Raw genomic sequence first — 21,984 nt, 5'->3', positions numbered from 1 at the left:
TCGCAGCTTTCCCCCAAGTTAACAGATGGCCCAAATGAAAGCCATCGGCATGTGCCAGGCCTCGACTGAAGAAGGAGCCAGTTCAGGACCTGGCACCAGGAAGCCGAGTGGCATTGCTCCCAGAACTCTCATCCAGGAAAGAGCCATTTAGGGATCTGGCTCCTTCAGTGTACAGGACAAGTGACAAAATTAAAGGCATAATACATGTGAGTGAAACCAGAAACTTGAATGGAGTCGTAATCACTTCCTTAGTGTAGATCAGATTATTTTTAATGTAACTTCATCCCATAATTCAGTCCTTGTCTAGTGTATAACACAGATTTCCATTTATCTATCGATAAGTGAGAATGATTACTATGATGACCACTGACTGATGTAGGTGACTAGCATTGGTGGGGAAGAGAAGTGGAAAATTGTTCGGGGAGGTGGGAAGGGACTGGCAATCATCTGGAAGAAACAAAACTGAAGAGAGAAAGAAGTGCCGATTCCCTACACAGCATCAGTACAAACTGATGTTCAGCTACAGGGACATTTGAGAGGGTCTCTGATGGTGCAAGAACGGAAATACAAATCAGGCAGGACTTTAAATAGCTGTGATTTCTGTGTGAGAAAAAAGTCTGAGGCATGAAGTGGGGCCAGGGGTGAGGGGGTGAAAGTCTAGGTTAAGGGCATTTACAGTGTACCTGACACCTAACCACTGAATTTCAGGTCCCACAAATTGGAGATCTGGTATGTAGGTCCAAATACTGAGGGGGCTGGGAGGAGGAGACAAGGTGATAATTCAGGATGAGCCATGGTTCCCACTCAGGCGACCTGGAGTGACTCTATGAACAGCCAACTTCACTAATAAAAAAGAAGAAGAAGAAGAAGCAGCAGCTCTCAGCTAGGCTCTCTCCAATGAACAAATAGGAGGAGACAGTTGAATTTGACACCGAAGACCAATGAAAACCTCCCTTGCAGCTGGATCAATTTATTGCATTCCACCTTCCTCAGTTTTAGAACCAAGATTTGCTCTCTCTGAGCCAATTATATTTGTCAGCCAATCTGTTTTGACCAAAAGCCTATGCGGTCTCAGATAAGCTTCTTTCCTTATAATCTGGAACTTCGAATGGGTCGCAGTTTCTTACAGGGTCCCTTGGTCTACTGGTTAACTATCAACAGACATACGTCTGTTTATATGAACCACTTTAACAAAAACACCCCCAACTTCTAGCATCTATTTCAACAAAAAGGCCCTTTGATTCAATGCCCAGTTTCTGTTTCTCGGCCATCATGTTTGGCCAGGAAGATTCTGCCTCAGTGAGTGGGCTCCAATGGCAATAGGCTATTTTAAATGTCTGTTAGCTGTCTCTTTCCATGTATGTTTATGCCTTCTTAGTGAGTAGCTTACTTATATCTTCTTGAAAATACAAATAAATATTTCTTTCAGTAACCCCACGTTAAATTCTCCCATGTTATCAACTCACCGGAATTAAGTAAAATGATGGATTTGAGGCACACAAACTCCTCCCCTTGGAGATTCATCATACGAAAGCGAGATGACGTGGCCAGCAACATGTCAAAGATCTCTACCATGCCCTCCACACATTTTCCCTGGTTCCTACAAAAGCACAGGAAAAAAAAGAGTATTAAAGGACAGTGAAGCTTCCAGAAGACATGATGAGGTTCACATTCATAAAAATCGACTGGACCCAAATTCGTATCCAAAACCAGTAGCTACTCTGCTTGAGAAATATGAACATTCTTTTGAATTCCAGATGGCAACGCCAAAAGATTTTCCATCCATAAACCATTTTCATCTCAGTTATTTACAAGCGGTGTATCGGTCAATCCCCAAATCTGCTGTGTTAATTATAGATTTCCCAATCCACTGGGTAATCAAACATGATTAAGATTCAGGTAAATGATTTTTTCTAGTAAATATTTCTTGATCTGCTACTGTATTTCAGATATTATGGTAGTTACAAGAATGAAAACAGGGCCTCTGCTTTCAATATGTCCATGGCCTTGAAATAACATAATCAAGTATAACAGATGTGTATAAAGTGCTTTGAAAGAAGAGCAAAACCTCTTAAAACTATGGGCTCTAGATGGGCTGATCTATCGATGTTGCTGAGGATGGCAAGTAGGGATTTGACTACTAGGGGTCAGTTGAGTTGACACTTTAAGAGAATGTAGGATTTCATTGAGTGGAGGTATGAAAGCATCATTGGAAGACAGTCCTAAATGCAAAAAGGAGGAACAGTGAAATCATGTGGAGCAGGGTATTAGAAGGAGATAAGTTAGTGTGGGAACGAAGGAGAAGGTCGGGTGACGAAGAACGCCCCACATCGGTACAAGAAGTGTAGGCTTTTCCTTGCACAACAGAGTCTTGGCACCAGGGACTGAACATTCATAACATGACATGTAATTTATAACATGTGATATTTTTAAAAGAACGTACCGTCTGAGTATTTTTTGCATAGAGTTGTAGAAGTTAAATCAGCTGGCAAATATGAAAGGAATTCATTTATGTTCTTGGTTCACCAGCTGAATTTGCGGCATGATGTGTTTGAGAGGGGCATGAGGAAGTTAAAATATTCTCTGCGTATGCAAAGATATATTTGTGAAATATATACAAATTTAAAACATGAACACTAAACACATTGTCTGGCACCTTGTTTTGCTTTGTTTTCAATTAATGTATCTTGGAGTTCTTTATCAACTGTTTCTAACAACTGCATAGTTCTCACTAACAAAATACCACAATTTGTTTAACCACCTTCTTATTGGTTGACATGTAGTTTGATTTTAAGTATTTTGCCATTCCAAACATCTCTTGGAATGACTACCCTTGTGCTTATGTCTCTGAGCACATGTACAAACAGCTATAGAATAAATTCCCAGAAGTAGAATCGCTACATATGTATTTATGTATTTTTAAATTTTGATAAGTAGTTCAATTATTGCTTCCAATGAGCTTGTGCCAACAGGCAGTTGGTAGGAGAATAACTGGTATAAGCTTGCTCTCATGGCTCTTAGTCATTTTCACATTGATTTTTAAGAGCTCTTTATATATTGTAGTAATTACCACTTTGTCCTATGTGCTTGCAATGCTTTTCTAATGTTTTTTCAAGTTTTCCTTTTGATTTGGTTTCTGGTGTTTTCTTCTGTAAAACATTTAATTATTATATAATCAAACTGATCAAACTTTTCGCTTATGGCTTTAGAATAGTATGTCTTGCTTGAAAAGGTCATTCTCCTTTCCGATGACATTTAGAAAACTATGTTTCTTCAGTATAGTTCTAGTCTATACTTTTATGTTTATATCTTTGATCTTCTGGTTTTTAGCTTTTATAAACACTTCATTGAGGTACAATGACTTACATATAATCCATTTATTTTATTTTTTCCCCAATTTTTTAATTTAATTATTTTTCAAGTACAGTTTTCTGTCCATTACTCCCATCCCATCCCACCCCCCATTCTCCCCCCTCCCTCCCATTTCCACCCTTCTCAGTTGTCCATGTATCCTTTATATAGGTTCCTCTAAATCCCTCCCCTATTTCCCTGGAAATTCCCTCCCCTCTTCCCTCTGGTCACTGTCAGCCTGTTCTCTATTTCAGTGTCTTTGGTTATATTTTGCTTGCTTGTTTGTTTTGTTGTTTAGCTTCCTGTTAAAGGTGAGATCATATGGTATTTGTCCTTCAACACCTGGCTTATTTCACTCAGCAAAAAAAACTATGGTACATATACACAATGGAATTTTATGCTGCAGAAAGAAAGAAGGAGCTCCTACCTTTTGCAACAACATGGATGGAACTGGAAAGCATACAATCCATTTAAAGTGGACAATACAATGCATTTTAGCAAATTCCCAGAGTTGTGCAACCATAATTTGGTATTTATTTTGATGTAAGATGTGAGGTAGGAATGTAGCTTACTATTTGTTTCAGGCAGCTAGTTAGTTTTCTTAACTCTGTTACACACTGATTTGAGATATGCTAGGGACTTTTGACAAATTTATTTACTTCTTACAACTGCCCTCCAAGGTTAGTATTATTATTGCCATTTTCCAAATAAGGGAATTAGGTCTCCACACTGTTACATCAAACCACATCACCTACACCAGAAGAAAGAATTCCAACAACATAATTTTCTTTGTCTTTTTTTTCTCACTTCACTTTAATTTATTCAAAAAGATTTACCGAAGGCCCCTAGATACCAGGCTTTGTGCTCCATATTAGGTACAGAGAAGAAAGCCATGGGCCTGGTTAATGAGGAGACCCGAACCAAAGACTCGACAGACGAGGAGAAAGACCAGTGCAACACCATGGGATACATTACCCAGAAAAAGCCTGCAGAGTCTCTCACAAATCATGTCAGTCTCCCCAGACTCAACCCACATCAATGCGGAAGCAATTGTCATAATGTTATCACATAAAGGTAAATGAGGTTTTATGTACAGTGCTTAGAATGGTGTGCGGCACACAGTAGGGTCTATATTTAACTGCAAGTTATAGACATCAATAAGTAGATAGACCCGTAGCGGTCAAGGGAGAGGCTGGCCTGTTTACCTGAAGTGCCCAGGAAACAATTGCCATGGTACACTCTGCTTTGACTGTGGAAATCCAGGTTCATAAAAGGTCTACATAGGCCGAGGGAAACAAAAAAGCTCTATCACTCAAAACGAGGGTGAGACAGTGGTCACACCAAAGGGTGAGTTGGCCTTAATCATAAAAAGTATAACAACAGTGAGTTTTTCTTGTCCTGTAGTTAGTTTTTCTGCAGTAACACATTTTCTTTCTAGTGAAAAATAAACAAGAATAGGGAGAAATGTTGGAAGGAATAAAGCTTTTAAAAATAACAACTCATAGCCAAAATAGAGAAATGTTCCTTTCCCGGTAGAAAGGCTCTGTTTACCTAACAGACTGCACACCGGCAGGAGAGGAACCCGGTGTGGGAGGGAGCTGCTGCTCGCCTGCTGGGAGCAGAGCTCAGTTCAGAAACCACGAGTGGAGTCTTGACGGCCCTCCCCTGCTCTGGTCCCTTCTCAGTAGTCTCCCACGTTTTCTCATGAGAAACTTGTTCTTAACCCTTCCAGCAGGATTGTATTCTGCTCAGCCTCTTCTCACTGGATATCCTGTTACTTCTCACCAGCGATCATTACCTGTCCACCACACAGTACTTGCTCTTCAGCACAAACTGGGGGCCATAGACTGAGCCCTCCGGTGTGGCACATGCCCACAACACCTGATTCACTTCTGTGTGTGTGTGTGTGTGTGTGTGTGCACCCACACTCATCCTTTAGAGGCTGCAGAGGGTGCACACATTCAGTATAAATCGCTGAGACATTACGGCAGGAGGACCCTGAGGCTTACTCCTACGCAAACAGAAGTGCTTTGCATTTTCTGCTGGGAGTCTCAATATTGGGGGCTCCTGGGGGAGTATTTATTCCACTGCAGTTGCAAATTTCTAAGCAATGCTCTAAAAGTCTAGAAGAACTTAATGCTGATGTCAGCCTGAGAATAAACTCACTACACTATACTTTCCATGGGAAAAACTCACTTGGTCTAAACACTTCAGCCCGTCCACTATTGATAAAATAAATTAAATTTGTTTTTTATTGGCCCTGTGATGATATTTTCAGTGAATCACTAGCATGTCGCCATAATGGAAATGATTGATTGATTATGTGGTATCTAGGTCTCTCACTAGTGTCATCCCAGGTAAAAAGGTTTGCCATGTGAACCAGTGAACAGATGATTGATCACCCTAAGATCAGGTACAAATCCATGTGAACCCTGGTGGTGGGACAGACACTTGACACCTGCCCAACAGAGAGGAACCCCTTAATGCCCAATGAGGTCATTATACTTAGGGGTCAGGGCTTCACTTTCAAAGTCCTGCCAAAATATTCTATCCCAACCTCCAGAAGCCAATCAGACTAGAGCTTTAGCTCATTTTCAGATGGAACGGGTGAATCAAGAGCATCCAAGTGGGTTGACTGCTAAGAAGCTGGCAGTAACATTACTAAGCAATGTTAAGATTGCTCTAAATCCGCAAGGTGCTTCTGAGGCTGAGAAACACGTGGGGAATGGAAGAACACGATGTATTCTTGGAGGAAGCACAACTTCCGTCACAGATCAGAAGAGGGTTAGCAAGCCACCTAGCCTTTGTGGCTCCCACTGCGAGATGGACAGCCTGCAGCAGGGAACCCTCCCACTGATCACATCTGGTGTGCAGAGCACTGCAGAATCCTCTTGTGGGGAAACATCATTCCACTTCTTGCCCTCTTCCAATGCAGCCCATCTGCACTTAAGTAATGGGGGAAGAAATAGGATTTGCACGAAATAGGATTTGCATGGCATATTCTGGAAGTTTCTCCTCTATAGAAAGAGAGCCTGTTTTTCAGAAACTCTTAGGTATCTATTCTTCCACCTGGGAAATAAAGAGCTTTAATGAGGGTGTGCAGGCCAAGCCTGCCTTAGCATATCTTTAAAAATAAGCTTACAAAATATAAAGTTACTTCTTAGCCTTTCTTTGTTTAAAAGGACATTGATAGATGGAAACAAACAAACAAGCAAAAGCCCAAGAGATCAACATGATACATTTAATTTAGCTGCCCTGAAAAAAAGTACAGTATGGTTAGAGAAAAGGTTTACAATTAAGATGCTGTTTAAAAGTGGCAGGTTTAGTTGTATGTAAAGAGCTTCTGTATCTTTGATGCTACAAAATCTCTCAGCACATGCTCTGCAAGACTGTGAGTCTGTAAATATTTGTATGATCAAGAGGTTTACATATTCAACTCTCTGATGTGTGGAACAAAATGGCAAGTTTTTTGTTTCACACATTGTTTTCATTTACAATGGTAGATTGTAAGCAATATATCTTGAAAGATGCAGCATTTGAATGGCTGATTAGTTGAGATGAAAGTGCTTGGGCCTGGGTTCAAATCTTGATGTGTCTACTTACCAATTATTTGACCTCAAACCAAATGCTTAACTCTGTGCCTGAATGACCATATAGACAGAATCACCCACATTGAATTGTAAGCTTCATAAGAAGTAATTACCATATTTTTTGGAGTATAAGACACACCACCCCCACATTTGGGAGGAATAATGATTGTTAATGCTGCTGTTGAGTTATGTTTACATTTATATTGGTGAAATATTTATGTTATTAAATATTTTACCACATTTTTTGCTTCAAAATGTTTTTCCTATTTTCCTCCTCTAGAACCTAGGCGCATCTTGTAGTCCGAAAAATACGGTAAGCCATTAGAACATGGTGGTTGGTTGATTTGGCTGTTAGTTTATGCAGGTCAATAAAGAAATGGGTACTGGAGGCAGGGTGCTGCCATAAAAAATGCTTACTCCCCTAATGCCAAAGAGCAAGAAACAGATATAGCGAGCTAGAGGGCTCTGTTACAACACTGCAAAATATCCAGCAAAACTGTGGTCTGAATTAACTTGGACAGCTAACCACACACCTGGGTCAGTGAACAGAAAGAGCCAGAGTGATGTTGTACAATGGCCACCACAGCTGCCCTTGGTAAGGTATTAAAAGAAAGAGGGAACTTAAGTGAGAATTAAGTGGTTCTGAAACAGGAACTAAAGGGAATGGGAACATCCCAAAAATAAATAGGCTTACAAGTTTGGAAAAGCCAACTGCTCCTGGCCATGAGCTATTAAGACATGAAGTTGAAAAGAATTCTGAGTATGAAAGTGCCAAGAAGACTTCTCAGTTTCCAAATTAACACAGAGTTCAGAGCCTCAGGTGGTAAAAGGTGACACCAAAAAGGTATGGAATGTCCACATGACATTATTGTTTAATAGTTCAAGATAGTCACCAATAAGTCATGAGGGAGAGGCCACATGACAAGGAAGAAATGAGAGTGTCAGACTTGAGAACTGTGTCTAGCAACAGACCTTGGGTGTGGTTACAAGCAGATGGAGCTGACAAAGCAAATAGAATAGAAGCTTACTTTTTTCTGAGACAAGTATACTGCCAAAGAAATTATAAGCCTGAACTGAAAAACAAAAGTATATGACTGTTCAAGCCTCCAACCCTAAATTTCAGCTGCTGAACAGAATGAAAGTTCATGTCTTACTCAGATCAATATACAATACCATGTAGGCATCTTCCTTGGTAAGCGCCCTTCCTATTTAAGAACCCAGGATCCTTCTGACGTCAAGCTCTGCTGTGTACAGGTCCTTGACGTGCTCTTCCTTTAGACGGCAGGTTGGGGCAAGGGCTGGGGCAGGCCCAGAATGTGCCCACCAGGACAGACTATGAACACTAGATAGCTCAACAAAAGGACACACTTTCTCGCCACTCACCTCAGAGGTGGCCGAGGAGAATAATAGAAAGAAAGAGCATGCCAGAGATGAAGCCAAGGTTCATGGAGAAAAATAGAAAGTTCTCTTTCTTCCCCAGACAACAGATTTAAGGACTAAGGGAAAACTTTCAGGCCCCTCAGAGTAGGAGCCTCTTCATTCTACACAGTTAGATTTCATAACTGCTATGAATGATGAGGCAACTATTCCCTCTTCCTTTCCTAGCAGTTATTCTGTCCTTAGTCCAACATTGGATGTTCAGTGTATTAGTGAGTGGAGGCTGCCAAGCCAGGAAAGTCACATCCATGCTTGACAGAGTGGACTGCACGTCACCGAACACTCTTGGCTCAGTGACTGGATGGAACTTCAGAGTAGTTTCTTTGGGGAAGAACAATGTGTGCTCTCTGTGTGAGAGAAATAGATATTTGATAACCAGAAGTGAAGACTGTGACAAAGACTGCTGTACTCACTAAAATACATTTATTTTTCCCCTGGGGTGTTGACCTAGAAACATTGCCCAGCCTTCCCCACAGTTTAGGGTGGACATATGGTTGGATTCTGCCTGGTGAACAGTGGGTGAAGGCCATTTATATTACTTCAATGATGAAAAAGTTAAAAAAGAGGGATGCCTTCCCCGGTCCTTGTTCCCACCTACTGCCTGAATAAAGAATGGTTCCGGGACCAGGTAGAGGACAGAGTCATGGGTTATAAGAGGGTGTGCAGGCCAAGCCTGCCTTAGCATATCTTTAAAAATAAGCTTACAAAATACTAAGTTACTTTTTAGCCTTTCTTTGTATAAAAGGACATTGATAGATGGAAACAAACAAACGAACAAAAGCCCAAGAGATCAACATGACACATTTAATTTAGCTGCCCTGAAAAAAGTACAGATTTTTCTGGATCTTTCAAGGAAAATGTCACCTACCAAAGACAGATGCCTATGTTAGACAGTGATCTATGAAAGATACAAACTTTCATTATATTGAGCAGCTGAAATTTTAGAAATATCTGTGACAACCATTACCCTGTACCTGATGACACAAAATAGATGCATGGCCTGCTTACTCCCCGTCCCAACCCACTCCCAACACACTGACATACAAATACACTTAGGATGCAAAGATATACTCAATCTTCTGTAGGCCTGGTTACTGACTGGTCAAATGGATGCAAGGAATATATCCTATGACACCTTGCTTTATAGATCCTATTCACTGTCAACTGGCATGAATAAAAATGTCAATGAGTACGTGGCATTTGATGTATGTCTCCAAGGATAGGACAAGTAAGAGGAAAAAAATTCCAGGAATATTAAATGGTATCAGTAAAAGTTGAGGAGTGGAAAAAGATAAGACATATTCAGGAAGTGGTAACTAATCCAGCTAGTAGTTTTGTATTTGTAAGAAGAGAAATTTGGTTTGCAGGCTGGCACTCAATCTTCTGCACAGATAAAGAAAACAACAATAAAATGAAAATGGAACCAACTGTATGGGAAAATACATTTGCAAATGATACCTTGGACAAGGGTTTGATGTCTAAAATATATAAAGAGCTCACATGACCCCACTCCAGGGAGAAAAACAACACAATTAAAAATGGGCAAAGGACATCATAGATGGAACTGGAAAGCATTATGCTGAGTGAAATAAGCCACGTGTTGAAGGAGAAATACCATATGATCTCACCTTTAACAGGGATCTAAACAACAAAACAAACAAGCAAGCAAAATATAACCAAAGACACTGAAATAGAGAACAGGCTGACAGTGACCCGGGGGTTAGAGGGAAGGGAATTTCAGGGGAAATAGGGGAGGGATTTAGAGGAACCTATATAAAGGATACATGTACAACAACTGAGAAGGGTGGAAATGGGAGGGAGGGGGGAGAATGAGGGGTGGGATGGGATGGGAGTAATAGACAGAAAACTGTACTTGAAAAATAATTAAATAGAAAAATTGGGGGCACTTCTGCCAAGATGGAGGCATAGGTGGAAACACTGTGCCTTCTCCCACAACCAAGTTTGGATACAACAAAAGTTTTAGAGAACTAAGACACACCCAGAGACCAGAAAACCGAATTATACGGAAATCCAACAGCTACGAATCATTCGACGGGGACGGTAAGAGAGGCAGAGCCAGCAGCGGAGCAGGGTCAGGAAGGACAGACCTAGGAGGAGCGCAGGCAGCCCGGACCTAGTCGGGGTGCGGAGCAGACTGACCAAGGTCGCACATTCGCGCGCAGTGAGACGGACCACGCAGGCCCCAGGGGGCGGACCCAGTGGTGGAGGGCTGACAGCGGTGGCACACTTGCGTGCAGTGGAGTGGGGCGCGTGGCCCTGGTGACAGTGGTGGCTGCAGTGCTGGTGGGGGTCGCGGAGGCGGGCGCTGGAGGGAAGCCATTGTCCCTCTTTGACCCCGCCCCCACATACAACATCACAACCCAGCGACTGAGTTGCCCTGCTCTGGTGAAAACCTAGGGCTCCATTCCTGCTACTTAACAGGCACGAACAGCCCAAAAGATGGTGCAAGAACGCAAAGTCCCAGAGCCAATAACTCTAAGCGACCAACAGATTGCCAGCCTCTCAGAAGCACAATTTAAAACACTATTTATCAGGATGCTCACAGAATTGGTAGAGTACAGTCACAAATTAGAGGAACTTAGTCACAAATTAAAGGAACATATGAAGGCTAAACTAATTGAAATGAAGGGAGATGTCCAGGAAACCAATAGAAATGGAAAGGAAAATGGGACTCAAATCAAGGGACAAAAATTACCCAGGACTCCTTTGTTTTTGGACCAGAAGGAAGAACGAAACATCCAACCAGAAAATAGTAAAGAAACAAGAATTCAAAAAAATGAGGAGAGGCTTAGGAACCTCCAGGACATCTTTAAACGTTCCAACATCCGGATTATAGGGGTACCAGAAGGGGGAAAGAAACAGCCACGAGTGGAAAACTTATTTGAACAAATAATAAAGGAGAACTTCCCCAGTCTGGCAAAGGAAATAGACTTCCAGGAAATCCAGGAAGCTCAGAGAGTCCCAAAGAAGTTGGACCCAAGAAGGAACACACCAAGGCACATCATAATTACATTAGCCAAGACTAAAATGAAGGAGAGAATCCTAGAAGCATCAAGGGATAAGGGGACAGTCACCTACAAAGGAGTACCCATCAGACTGTCAGCGGATTTCTCAAAAGAGACCTTACAGGCAAGAAGGGGCTGGAAAGAAGTATTCCAAGTCATGAAATCCAAAGACCTACAGCCAAGATTGCTTTATCCAGCAAAACTTTCATTTAGAATGGAAGGACAGATAAAGTGCTTCTCAGATAAGGTCAAGTTCAAGGAGTTCATCATCACCAAGCCCTTATTATATGAAATGCTAAAGGGACTTATATAAGAAAGAGATGATGAAAAATATCAACAGTGAAAGGACAGCAAACACACAGTTATTAACAACCACACCTAAAACAAAAGCAAACCAAGAGGACAGCTAGATCAGGAGTGGAACCATAGAAATGAAGAACACATGGAGGGTTAGAAACAGGGGGGTGGGAGGAGGAGAAGGGGGGAGAAGGCACAGAAAATAGCATAGATAGTAGGTAGAAAATAGATAATGGGGAGGGCGAGAATAGCGGGGGAAATATAGAATCTAAAGAAGTTGAGACATGTGGTTATAAACTAAGGGTCGGGGAGGGAGTGTGTGGGTGGAGGGGAATGAAGGGGGGAATAGAACAACTGTAATGGTATAATCAATAAACTATATTTTAAAAAAGAAAAGAAAAATTGGGGAAAAAATGGGCAAAGGACCTGAACAGACACTTCTCCAAAGAAGACATACAGAGGGCCCAGACACATATGAAAGGATGCTCAGTATCATTAGCCATCAGAGAGATACAAATTAAAACCACAATGAGATACCACTTCACACCAGTCAGAATGGCCATCATAACCAAATCAACAAACAACAAGTGCTGGTGAGGATGTGGAGAAAAGGGAACCCTAGTACACTGTTGGTGGGAAGGCAGACTGGTACAGCCACTGTGGAAAACAGTATGGAATATCATCAGAAAACTAAAAATGGTTCTGCCTTGTGACACAGCAATACCACTGCTTGGATTATACTCTAAGAATCCAGAAACACCAATTCAAAAGAACTTATTTACCCCAGGGTTCATAGCAGCACAAGTTACAATAGCTAAGTGCTGAAAGCAACCTAAGTGCTCATCAGTAAATGAGTAGATAAAAAAAAACTATAGTACATTTACACAATGGAATATTATGCAGCAGAAACAAAGAAAGAAGTCCTACTCTTTGTACCAGCTTGGAAAGAACTGGAGAGCATTATGCTAAGTGAAATAAGCCAGGCAATGAGAGACAAATACTAGATGATCTCACCTATAAGTAGAACCTAATTAACAAAACAAACAGGCGAGCAAAATATAAGCACAGACATTGAAATAAAGAACAAACTGACAGTAAGCAGAGGAGGGGGGAGAGGGATAATGGGGGAGAATAGGGGAAGGGTCATCAAGGAACATCTATAAGGAACACATGGACAAAGCTAAAGGGGGTAGGTTTGAGGGTGGGAGGTGAGGATGGGTGGGGCCGGAGGGACACGGTGGGGTGAAAATGCAGATAACTGTACTTGAGCAATAAAAATAAAGAAAAAGAAACTTGGAAAGAGAACATAGTCACAGCGTGTGGAGTGGCTAATAAAACCTTTAAGAGATGATATGAGAGCAAATATGTAAGAAAATACCATTAAAAGTTTATCAGTGGGTGACATGATCAAGTAAACGCTTTGATATTCACATGGTATCAGTTTTCAGAGGAGAGTGAGGTAGAGGGCAGAAGGGTCTTGGAAGAGACTGCAAGCATAATGAAGGAAGAGAAGGCATGACGGAGTGACTAAGGTTATAAAAATAAATAAGGAATATTTTAGAAAACCAAAGAGGGATAGGATCAAGGGTGGGAAATGGAGATGGCTCAGGTGTGGGAGAAGTAGCGAGGGGAAATGGAGACAACTGTACTTGAACAACAATAAAAAAGGATGAAGAAATAATAAGAAAGATGACTGCTGAGCAAGTAGAGCAACAGATCTGCATGAAATTTTGCATTAAGCTTGAACATTCCTCCATGAAAATTATTGGGATGATTCAGAAGGCTGGGGCTGTGGGCAAGTTCATCACGACGATACTCCTGCTCATGCATCATGTCTCATGCAGAGTTTTTGGTGAAACATCAAATCAGCAGATGACTCAGCCCCCCCGAAAGCCTAGATTTGGCATCCTATGTGAGGTCCCCAGGTGTCTACTTTGAAGGGGACTGAGGCATCATTGTCCTATGTACAATGTTTCTTATATCTTATCTTCAACAAATGTCTATTTTTTGTACACACACAAAAAAGAAATCCTGTGTGCAAGAAGACTTAACAGACATTGCTTCACTGTTGGGCAAAGAAAGAAGTCAAGAAAGATAAGCATGAATTTATGGGCCAGATCAAGATGCTATCCTGGCTTTTCCTAGCAGTGTTGAGCAACCTGGGGTTGGAAGGGAAGAAAGTAAACAGTGAGCATGGCCCCCAAAAGAAGACTGACTCTTCACATGGAGAAAAGTTAAGGAGAAAGAAATTCTAGAGGGAAGTTTTGCACTGAGTGCTTAGAATGGATCGCAAAGAAAATAAAATCAGAAAACTGTTTGTAATAAAAGATTAGGAGGTATTTACTATCAAAGATTAAAGGGCAAATCAAGTATGATTAAGGGGTAAAAGAAGTGGAAGATTGAGAGAATGGACCCTAGGGTCCATTGAGAGAATGGACCCTTCCTAGAAGGAAGCTTTTGATTCAACAGACTGCTGGTGGTAGAGGTCACAGGGGGATGGTATCCAGTCGAGCAGAAAAGACACCAAATAATGGAAATGTAGAACTGTAAGAACACTGAGACCAAGGTTCTTAATCATTATAACCAAGCAAAATATCAAGTGGATGATTAAGAGTTGACAAAAGGTCTATTTTTGAAAAATTACCCAGGACTCCTTTGTTTTTGGCTCTTCACCACCCCCGAGCCCAGTCCTGCCCCACCCCCAGTATGAGGTCTTTTCCTCTGAAGACCACCCTGAACGAATGCAGTGATCTACAGGTGCGAGAATGGTCTCAACCAACTGCCTCACTAAAAGGACAGCATATCACTCATGTCACCCTTTCCTCTGTGCACCCATCAGCATATAAACCTCTTTACATTGGGCCACAGGCTTTGCTTTATATGTTTGTGTAGTTTAACTATATGTCAAGGTACATGAGCTAAAAACATGAAAATAACTAAAAAAATAACTGCATTCCTCTTTTAAAAGGTAGTGTTTAGGGAAAGAATTACAGGGAAAAGGGAATAAAATAAAATCCAATTGGAGAACTTTAAAGAATATGATCTGAAGATCATCTTCTTAGAATTATTCTGATAGAGGGAAGATAAAAATTATGTTGTATGATTCATCTAGAAGAATTGGACTTCAAGTGGAAATGACTTTTGGTCCTTTACCTTGAGAAGAGTTGCTATGAGACTGAAAGCTAAGAGTTTGAGGAATAAATGCATGGGGCAATTTAGGAGCATTTTAGTAATATGTAAAGTTCTCTGAAGGCACGTCCCAAGTTGAACAGACCTTATTGAAGGAGTTGGGAAGCATGACTGTAGGAAGAAAGTTTTCAGCTCCCTGTTTTTCTTAACTGAAATCCACATTTAGTTCTGTTGTTGTTGTTGTCATTTAACACATAATGGACGGTACCAAGAGAAGCCAATCCACATCAGTGGCCAGTAAATGGACTTCCAATGAAAGGAGAAACAAGCTAAAAAGATTTTCATATACAAAATCCATGGTCATTGAAATTCAATTAAAGAGTGAACATTTTTCTCAGGCAGTGTCCTCAGAATATTTTCAGCTCAAGGAAAAAGACATTCTTCAGGGACTTACCTTACTGACTCGCTGTCATAGGTTACAAGGCTATAACACATATCAAAGTCCATACCAAACGCCCTCCAAAATGAGCGCCCTACCCACGCTCCACAGTCACAGCCCAACACAAAGCCAAGAGGAGTCTCGCTCCTTCTTTCTTTCTCTACTACAGCCTCTAAGGGTGGACTTCAGTTTTGCAAGAGTCAGGGTAAGCCTACCTCCAGTCCCGATGACAAAATGTAGATAATTTATACACCTATTAGTCATGCAGAAGGATTCATACCCTGATTACACAGGAAATGTTAGATTGACCTGTATGAAACATGTGTCTGGATAGTTGCATGAAATACTTAGTCACCTAATGTTCAATTATCTTTATTTAGCTACGTGTGATACAAGGAATAAGACTCTAGAGGGAACTCTTTGTTATTTACTTTACTCACATCAGGTGGCTGATAGTCAAAAGAGTTTTAAGCCAAGAGATATTTTATAATAAATAGAAGCAAGCTTTCATATGCACTCTTATCATATACTTTGGGGTATAAAAGTGGTAAGAAAGGGAGGTTACAGTTGATTTGATTATTACAGACGCTTGTGTCAAAATGCGTAAAACACACTTCTGGGTTTGAATGGTTTTGCCAAAGGGTGAAATTCTGCACTTCTATAGAGAACGATCCACTTGAGGTTGCTTGTCCAATGTATATAACTTAAGAGCTAAAGTAACTCCCTGGAGGAAAAGTGTCTAATGGCTGTGTACTCAAATATCCAATTGAAAAAAGATTTGATCACTCTTTTAAGATACCCACATCGAGCATGTAAGACATAAGGAAAAATGTCTGTTATTAACTTTTCATTTGGATGCTTTAGAATGGCACTGACTAAGCAATTAGGGAGTTTCTCTCCACTCTACTTTGATCAGCAGATTCTGTTCACTGGGATGAAGATGAATGAATGAAAAAAGTGAGCACTCTGATTGTATTCGGGAGCTGGGTTTTGACTTTTAATGAACAATCATTGTTTTTCTGTAATAAACATGATGAATACTTTATTCATTAACTTAATTTTAGTTGTGCACTATTATTTGAGTCAATTATACATGTCAGAGTCTGTGCTAGACACTAAGAAGTCAAAGATCAATTTTATGTGTTAATTCCACTAATCATTTAGTAAATGTTTACTGAGTCAGAGAGAAGAGACTATTCCAGGCACTGAGTTAAGTACTGGGAGCACAACAATGAGCAAAACATTTGCTCCTGTGGTAGAGAGTGTAGTAAGGCAAATGGACATTAAATACATATGTACACACAAATTCTCACACACACACACACATGCACACACCAATAAAATAAAGTAAAACTATTAATTACAATAAATGTCAAGAAGGAAGAGTACAGGTCTTATAATAGAGTACAGTATATCAAGGGGATTATCTTAGATATGGGGAATGTGGGTGTCAGAGAGGGCCTCTTTGAGGGGGTGACATTTAACCTGTAACCTAAAGAACTAGGAATTAGCCAGGAAAAAGAATTGAAAAGAGTTTAGTAAGGAGACAGACAAGTGTAGGTTTAGGAAACAAGAAACTACCTGATGAGTTTGAGAAGGTAAATGAAGGTCAACATCCTGAACTCTGTAGGTCACTGACCCAGACACAAGGGGTCCTGGATGAGACTGAAGAAGCAGCAGCAGGAAAAGTCCCTCGGGCTTTGATCTGCAAGGTGGACTTCCTCCCCAATCTAGCAGAGGCCATTGCAGTTTTGAGAGAATATCTAGGAAAATTTGAGGGAAGAGTGACCAAAACTTGTGTTTCTCAGAGACGAGACTCACAGCAGGAGTGTTTCCTCAAGTCTCTACAGCAGGAAAACACCAAAATTTACATTTCTTAACCTGGCCATTCCAATTGCAAGCATTTTCATGCACACAAAATCCAGAACAAAATGCATTACAGGTTTTGGTTTTATGGTACAAAAACAAAATGCATCATAATTACTTATGGCTACTGAAATGCCTAAAAAAAGGTGCCTTTATTTCCCTCTTCCTTTTTCATAAAACCATAATTCATTCACTATCCTTTGAGAGCATCGGTACATATTCAATAAAGAGCATTGGAAGTCTGATAACTGAACTAATGACCTGAAAGGGATTCTAGAGGTACTCACTCAGTTAAAATTTACTAGATCCCAAGCACTTTGCAAGTTGGTCAAGGCCCTACATTCCTGGAGCTTCCATTCCAGTGATAGAGGCAAATAACAGGGAAGTAATACAGGAACAAGATCATCTCCAATTGTGGTAAGTGCTTTAGTAAATAAAAAAAGAGAGTAGCAGGCAAGATGGTAGAGGGGCCACTGCAGCTCACTTGTCCTTAAGAAAGTGACACTGAAGTAAAGCCTGAGTGACAAAATGTTTTGTGGCAATCTAGACTCCACTTTCAGAAGATCAATTTTTAAGTGTTTTTTTCACTAGGAGAAGACATTAAATGAGGTCATTATTTTAATGGTTGGTTTAAGGTTAGGAAAAAGTGTTCTGGCTTTGAAATCCAGTAAGGAAAACCAGCAAGTATAAATCATTGAGCCAAACAATCCAAGAAACTCGAGTTGAAAATTACAAGTGATCTGAATGCTGCCTTTCTCTTACAGTCTCCAGGATTTTCGTGAAGTTGGAACTACAACCATTATGGGAATGACAGCTTGCCCAGAAAGCCAGTCCACATACCAGGCTTGAGAAGAGTCCAACAGGAGATGGTGGGATATTTTAGGCCACATTTGAAACAATCCTATTTTATTAAAAACATTTTCTGTAATGTTTACAATTCTTCTAGAGCTCTATTGTTTCCTTCATTTTTTTTGGTCTTTATCATGGACTATCCTTGCCTTGAATTCACCATATAATTTTGATCTCTAATTTCATTTCATGCTTCTCAATCTAAGTTTTAATTAAGTAAAACTATAGATATAAAGCAAACATTCATTTGAAGAAGGGCAAAGGATATTGAAAGCTAGTTCCCAGTGGTGGGGGCATGGCTATATATCTGCTGAGTTACTGGCAGTTGTTTTTTGTAGCTCTTGTTTTCAGGTGCTGATACAGAAGTGTATTTTTAAATGTTTCTTTTGATTATGCTAGTATCTGCAAAGTGCAGTAATCCTGCAGAGTGTAGCCACAGGTAGCATTATGTGATAGTAAAGGACACTGTATCAGAAGGAGTGGACTTTCTTCTTGGCCCCACTGTGTCAGCAAACGGCTGTGCAACCTCGGGTAAATCACTTAACCTTTCTGGAATTCTATTTCCTCACCTGCAGCCAAGGAGGTTGGGCCAAATCGATGGTATTTTTGGAAGTGGTACCCTTACTAAGTACAATGATATGTGAACAAAGTGCATTTGCTTTGGAAGGATGGTGACAGTATCCTATAGACCCACATACCCTCTTCCTTCACCTACTTGGAAGGATCCACAGAAGACTATTTGAAAATCACTTCCTTAAATGCCACTTCAGTTCTAATAAAACAATTCAGTGACTTTATAAGTACAAATAGGCAAAATCTCAAAAATAATACTCCCCACAATCAACATTTTGTAGACTTACATCTACAAGAAGGTAACAGTGTTCACTCATTGTCTTGAATTACTAAGCTCTACTTTTGGTGAACGAATGTCTTAAAATACTGTTACTCTTTTCTTAGCACCAACAACATCTCATAGGTTAGGTCATGACGCAACTTAGCTCTACCACTGACCTTAACGATGGTAACGTAGTAACAGTGGAAGCTCACATTTACTCAGTTCTCACTGTGTGCTCATAAGCATGATCTAAGCACATGATACCCACTCACTGTTCTTATAAAAGTCCATGAGGAAGAGACTATTATGATAGAAAAAGAAATCGAGGCAAGGAGGAGGTAAGAGCACGAAGTCACAGTTAGCTGGTCAACCTGCAGTCTGGCTCCAGCGCTCAGGTGCTGAGACAGCACACTGCGGAGGAGCCCCTCACAACCATCCCTTCTCCCGTTAGGCTCCTTCATGCGCCTTTAGTCTCTGCTGTATTCTCCCACACTCAGCCTTCCTAAAAGGCTTCCTGGACCCCTTTGCCTCAGTGTATCTGAACATGTGTGCAGAGAACTGGGCCCTGGTTCATTTCCAAGATGCTACTGCACTGGGACTTTAAATATTCCTCCAAATCTCTTTTCAACAAGTTCCAAAGTTTGTTCAAGAGTCAAGTGCATGGTGCAAGTCCTCGTACCCAGATTCATGAATCGAAGATTCCATCGGACTCACACTTCCTTCCATCTTCTTCCTGTGCTCTGAGAATGAACCATTCATCTATCTCAGTAATTATCCCTCCTGCTTCTCCATCTACCACTCCCCACCGCCACTGCTAAGACTAGTGCTGAACTAAGTATGGCTCTACAGACAGCGCTTACCACCCCTATGTTCCATGTGGTGATCTACTTTCATCAATATAGTAAGACTTTGCATTCATCTAACTGTCTTCCCTCCTCCCCTCCAAAACATTACATGCTCTCAGAGGACAGGGTTGTATCTGATTTTTCCCTATATTTCTAATGCCTAGGAAAATGTTGAAAATAATCACCTATTAATGGTAGAAGGATTAAACATGGAAATTGGAGTGGGGAATCTTGATCGTGTCACTTCCTAGCTTTGTGATTGTAAGCAAGCCTTTTAAGGTTTAACAGCAATAAACTTCATTTTCTCAGAGGAAAGGTAAGCATTATAATGTCTATCTTAATATCCTCAAAGAGCTGTTACAAGGATAAATGTGAGAATGTGAAGGGTAGCCCATTATAAACCACAGCATGACATGTATTGTAGAATTATCATCATCAGTTAAAACTCACTCTACTCTCTAGCAGTGTGGACTCTGAGGCTCTTCTAAAGCAATGTAATCTAAGAGAGGGAAAAGTAATAGTAGACTTTTAATCTCATAAATGCTTATTAGAAAATGAAATAAAAATTGAGAAAACTTCACTGAGTTTCATTAACTTCAAAGGCCACATGAACCTGTTCTACTTCAACCAGAGTCATGTGTATTGGCATTTTCAGGAAAGAAAGAAGAGATTACCTATGTGTTCTTTATGGATAAGTGTGTCTTTCTCATCATCCTTACCATAAAGGGCAATGTTTTTGGTTTTGTTCATTCATTTTGATGATATTCTCTCTGTCTCCCTCCCCCACCCCATTCTTCCTCTCTCCCTTAATTATTTCCAAGGCTTCAGGCCAAAGTGCATGTAGAAATTATATCGTTAGCCTATTAGAACCACTATACTGGGCAAAGGACATTGCTCCAATTTACCAGAAACTTCTTTAAGAAATTAAAATAGGGACTGAAGTATAAACCTGAGTATAATTTCATCAGTGATTGACTCTACAACATATTGTTCTGGAAACAACCGATAAACAAAACTTGAATACATCTCTTGGCTTTTAGAAAAGCATTTTTATCCTTTCTTACCCCACCCAGTTTATTCCCAAGGATTTCATGGTGCGCTCTGACCCCACAGGCCTCAGTGATGGTTAGAAAGGATTCTGAACCAAGGTAAACAGGGTTCCTCCGAACGACAGAGAGCTTCAGTCTGCAGAAAGCTAATGACACTCTTGAAGCAGCATGTTCCTCATCCACCCTCACTTTATTGACATGCTTTTGAGTCTTATTGTGCTGCAATTACACACTACAGAAAACTCAACCAACATCTATTTCAAGGACTGGGCCCATGACTCTTACTGAAACATTTCAATTCCATTTTCCTGAACATACTAACTCTAAATGCATCAGTGAGGGCCCTCCATAAGTATTTCCATTTCACATTTCAGAAAACTTAAAGTGATACAGGTTTCTGACTTAGCTAATGATGGATGTGAATGGAAAGTCATTGTGAGCTGTTTAAATTGGTCTCTCCTTACTGTATTTTCAGTGTAATATGTGGTTCACATAAAATAACTTTGACAAAATATATGTCCTTAAAAAAACATAAAGTTCTCCATCAGTTCTCTATCAATATACCTTCTTTTTATTTTTTAATAAACATTTCTAATTTTAGAGAGGTTAACTTTAGGATTTTTTTGTGCTTGTTTAAGACACAATTATGAAACCTGAAATACATTTTCTTATAAAAGTTTTAGCTTGTCTCTTAATTTTAAGTCCTTCATTCACCCTGAATTAATTTTTTTCACATGCAGTAGGATATGACATTTTTTAATCTAGATAGCCATTTGTCTCAGGACCTTTAATGTAATAATGGTTTGCCCTTTCCCTCAAAATCTCAAGGCTCTCTCTACCACAGGTCAGTCACTCCTAAATGCCATTTCCTGAACTCTCTTTTCTATTTCAGTGGTCAATATGTTTATTTTCTAGGCTAACACCACATTATCCTATTTATAATAACTCTATGATTTTATCATTTGATTATTATAGCTTTGTACCCAATCTCCCTACCTTAATTTCAGAAGCATTCAGCTATACTTGTTTTTTTTCCTCTACCACATAAATTTTAGAATTAACTCAGGATTTTGATTGCAAATGTACTGAGTTTGTAGATAAATTTGTGGAGAACTGATACATTTTGACTAATTAATCTTCCTAGCCATACACATGGTATAGCTTTCTTTTTACTGTTTTATGTTCTTAATCTTTTTCAATAGAGGTATCTAATTGTCTCTACAGACATCTGACAATTTATTAAATTTATTTCCAAATACATTATAGTTTTT

The 21,984-nt window shown here is 40.1% G+C and overlaps 1 protein-coding gene across 4 annotated transcripts in view; it reads right to left on the bottom strand.

The window, feature by feature from the left end:
- The window catches only part of ESR1 (estrogen receptor 1), a 371,393-nt gene that overhangs the window by 29,358 nt on the left and 320,051 nt on the right, over positions 1 to 21,984 (bottom strand). For all 4 annotated transcript variants that reach the window (XM_037050835.1, XM_037050982.1, XM_037051062.1 and 1 more), the window contains exon 7: positions 1,467 to 1,600. In XM_037050835.1, coding sequence (XP_036906730.1) covers positions 1,467 to 1,600 — 134 coding nt within the window. The remainder of the gene's footprint in view (positions 1 to 1,466; positions 1,601 to 21,984) is intronic.

The sequence above is a fragment of the Sturnira hondurensis genome, unplaced genomic scaffold (genome assembly GCF_014824575.4).
Source record: "Sturnira hondurensis isolate 20B ecotype Veracruz unplaced genomic scaffold, ASM1482457v3 Scaffold0000167, whole genome shotgun sequence".
In the NCBI taxonomy this organism is placed as follows: Eukaryota; Metazoa; Chordata; class Mammalia; order Chiroptera; family Phyllostomidae; genus Sturnira; species Sturnira hondurensis.
The sequence above is the reverse complement of the archived record's forward strand: the minus strand, read 5'-3'. Positions and strand labels throughout refer to the sequence as shown.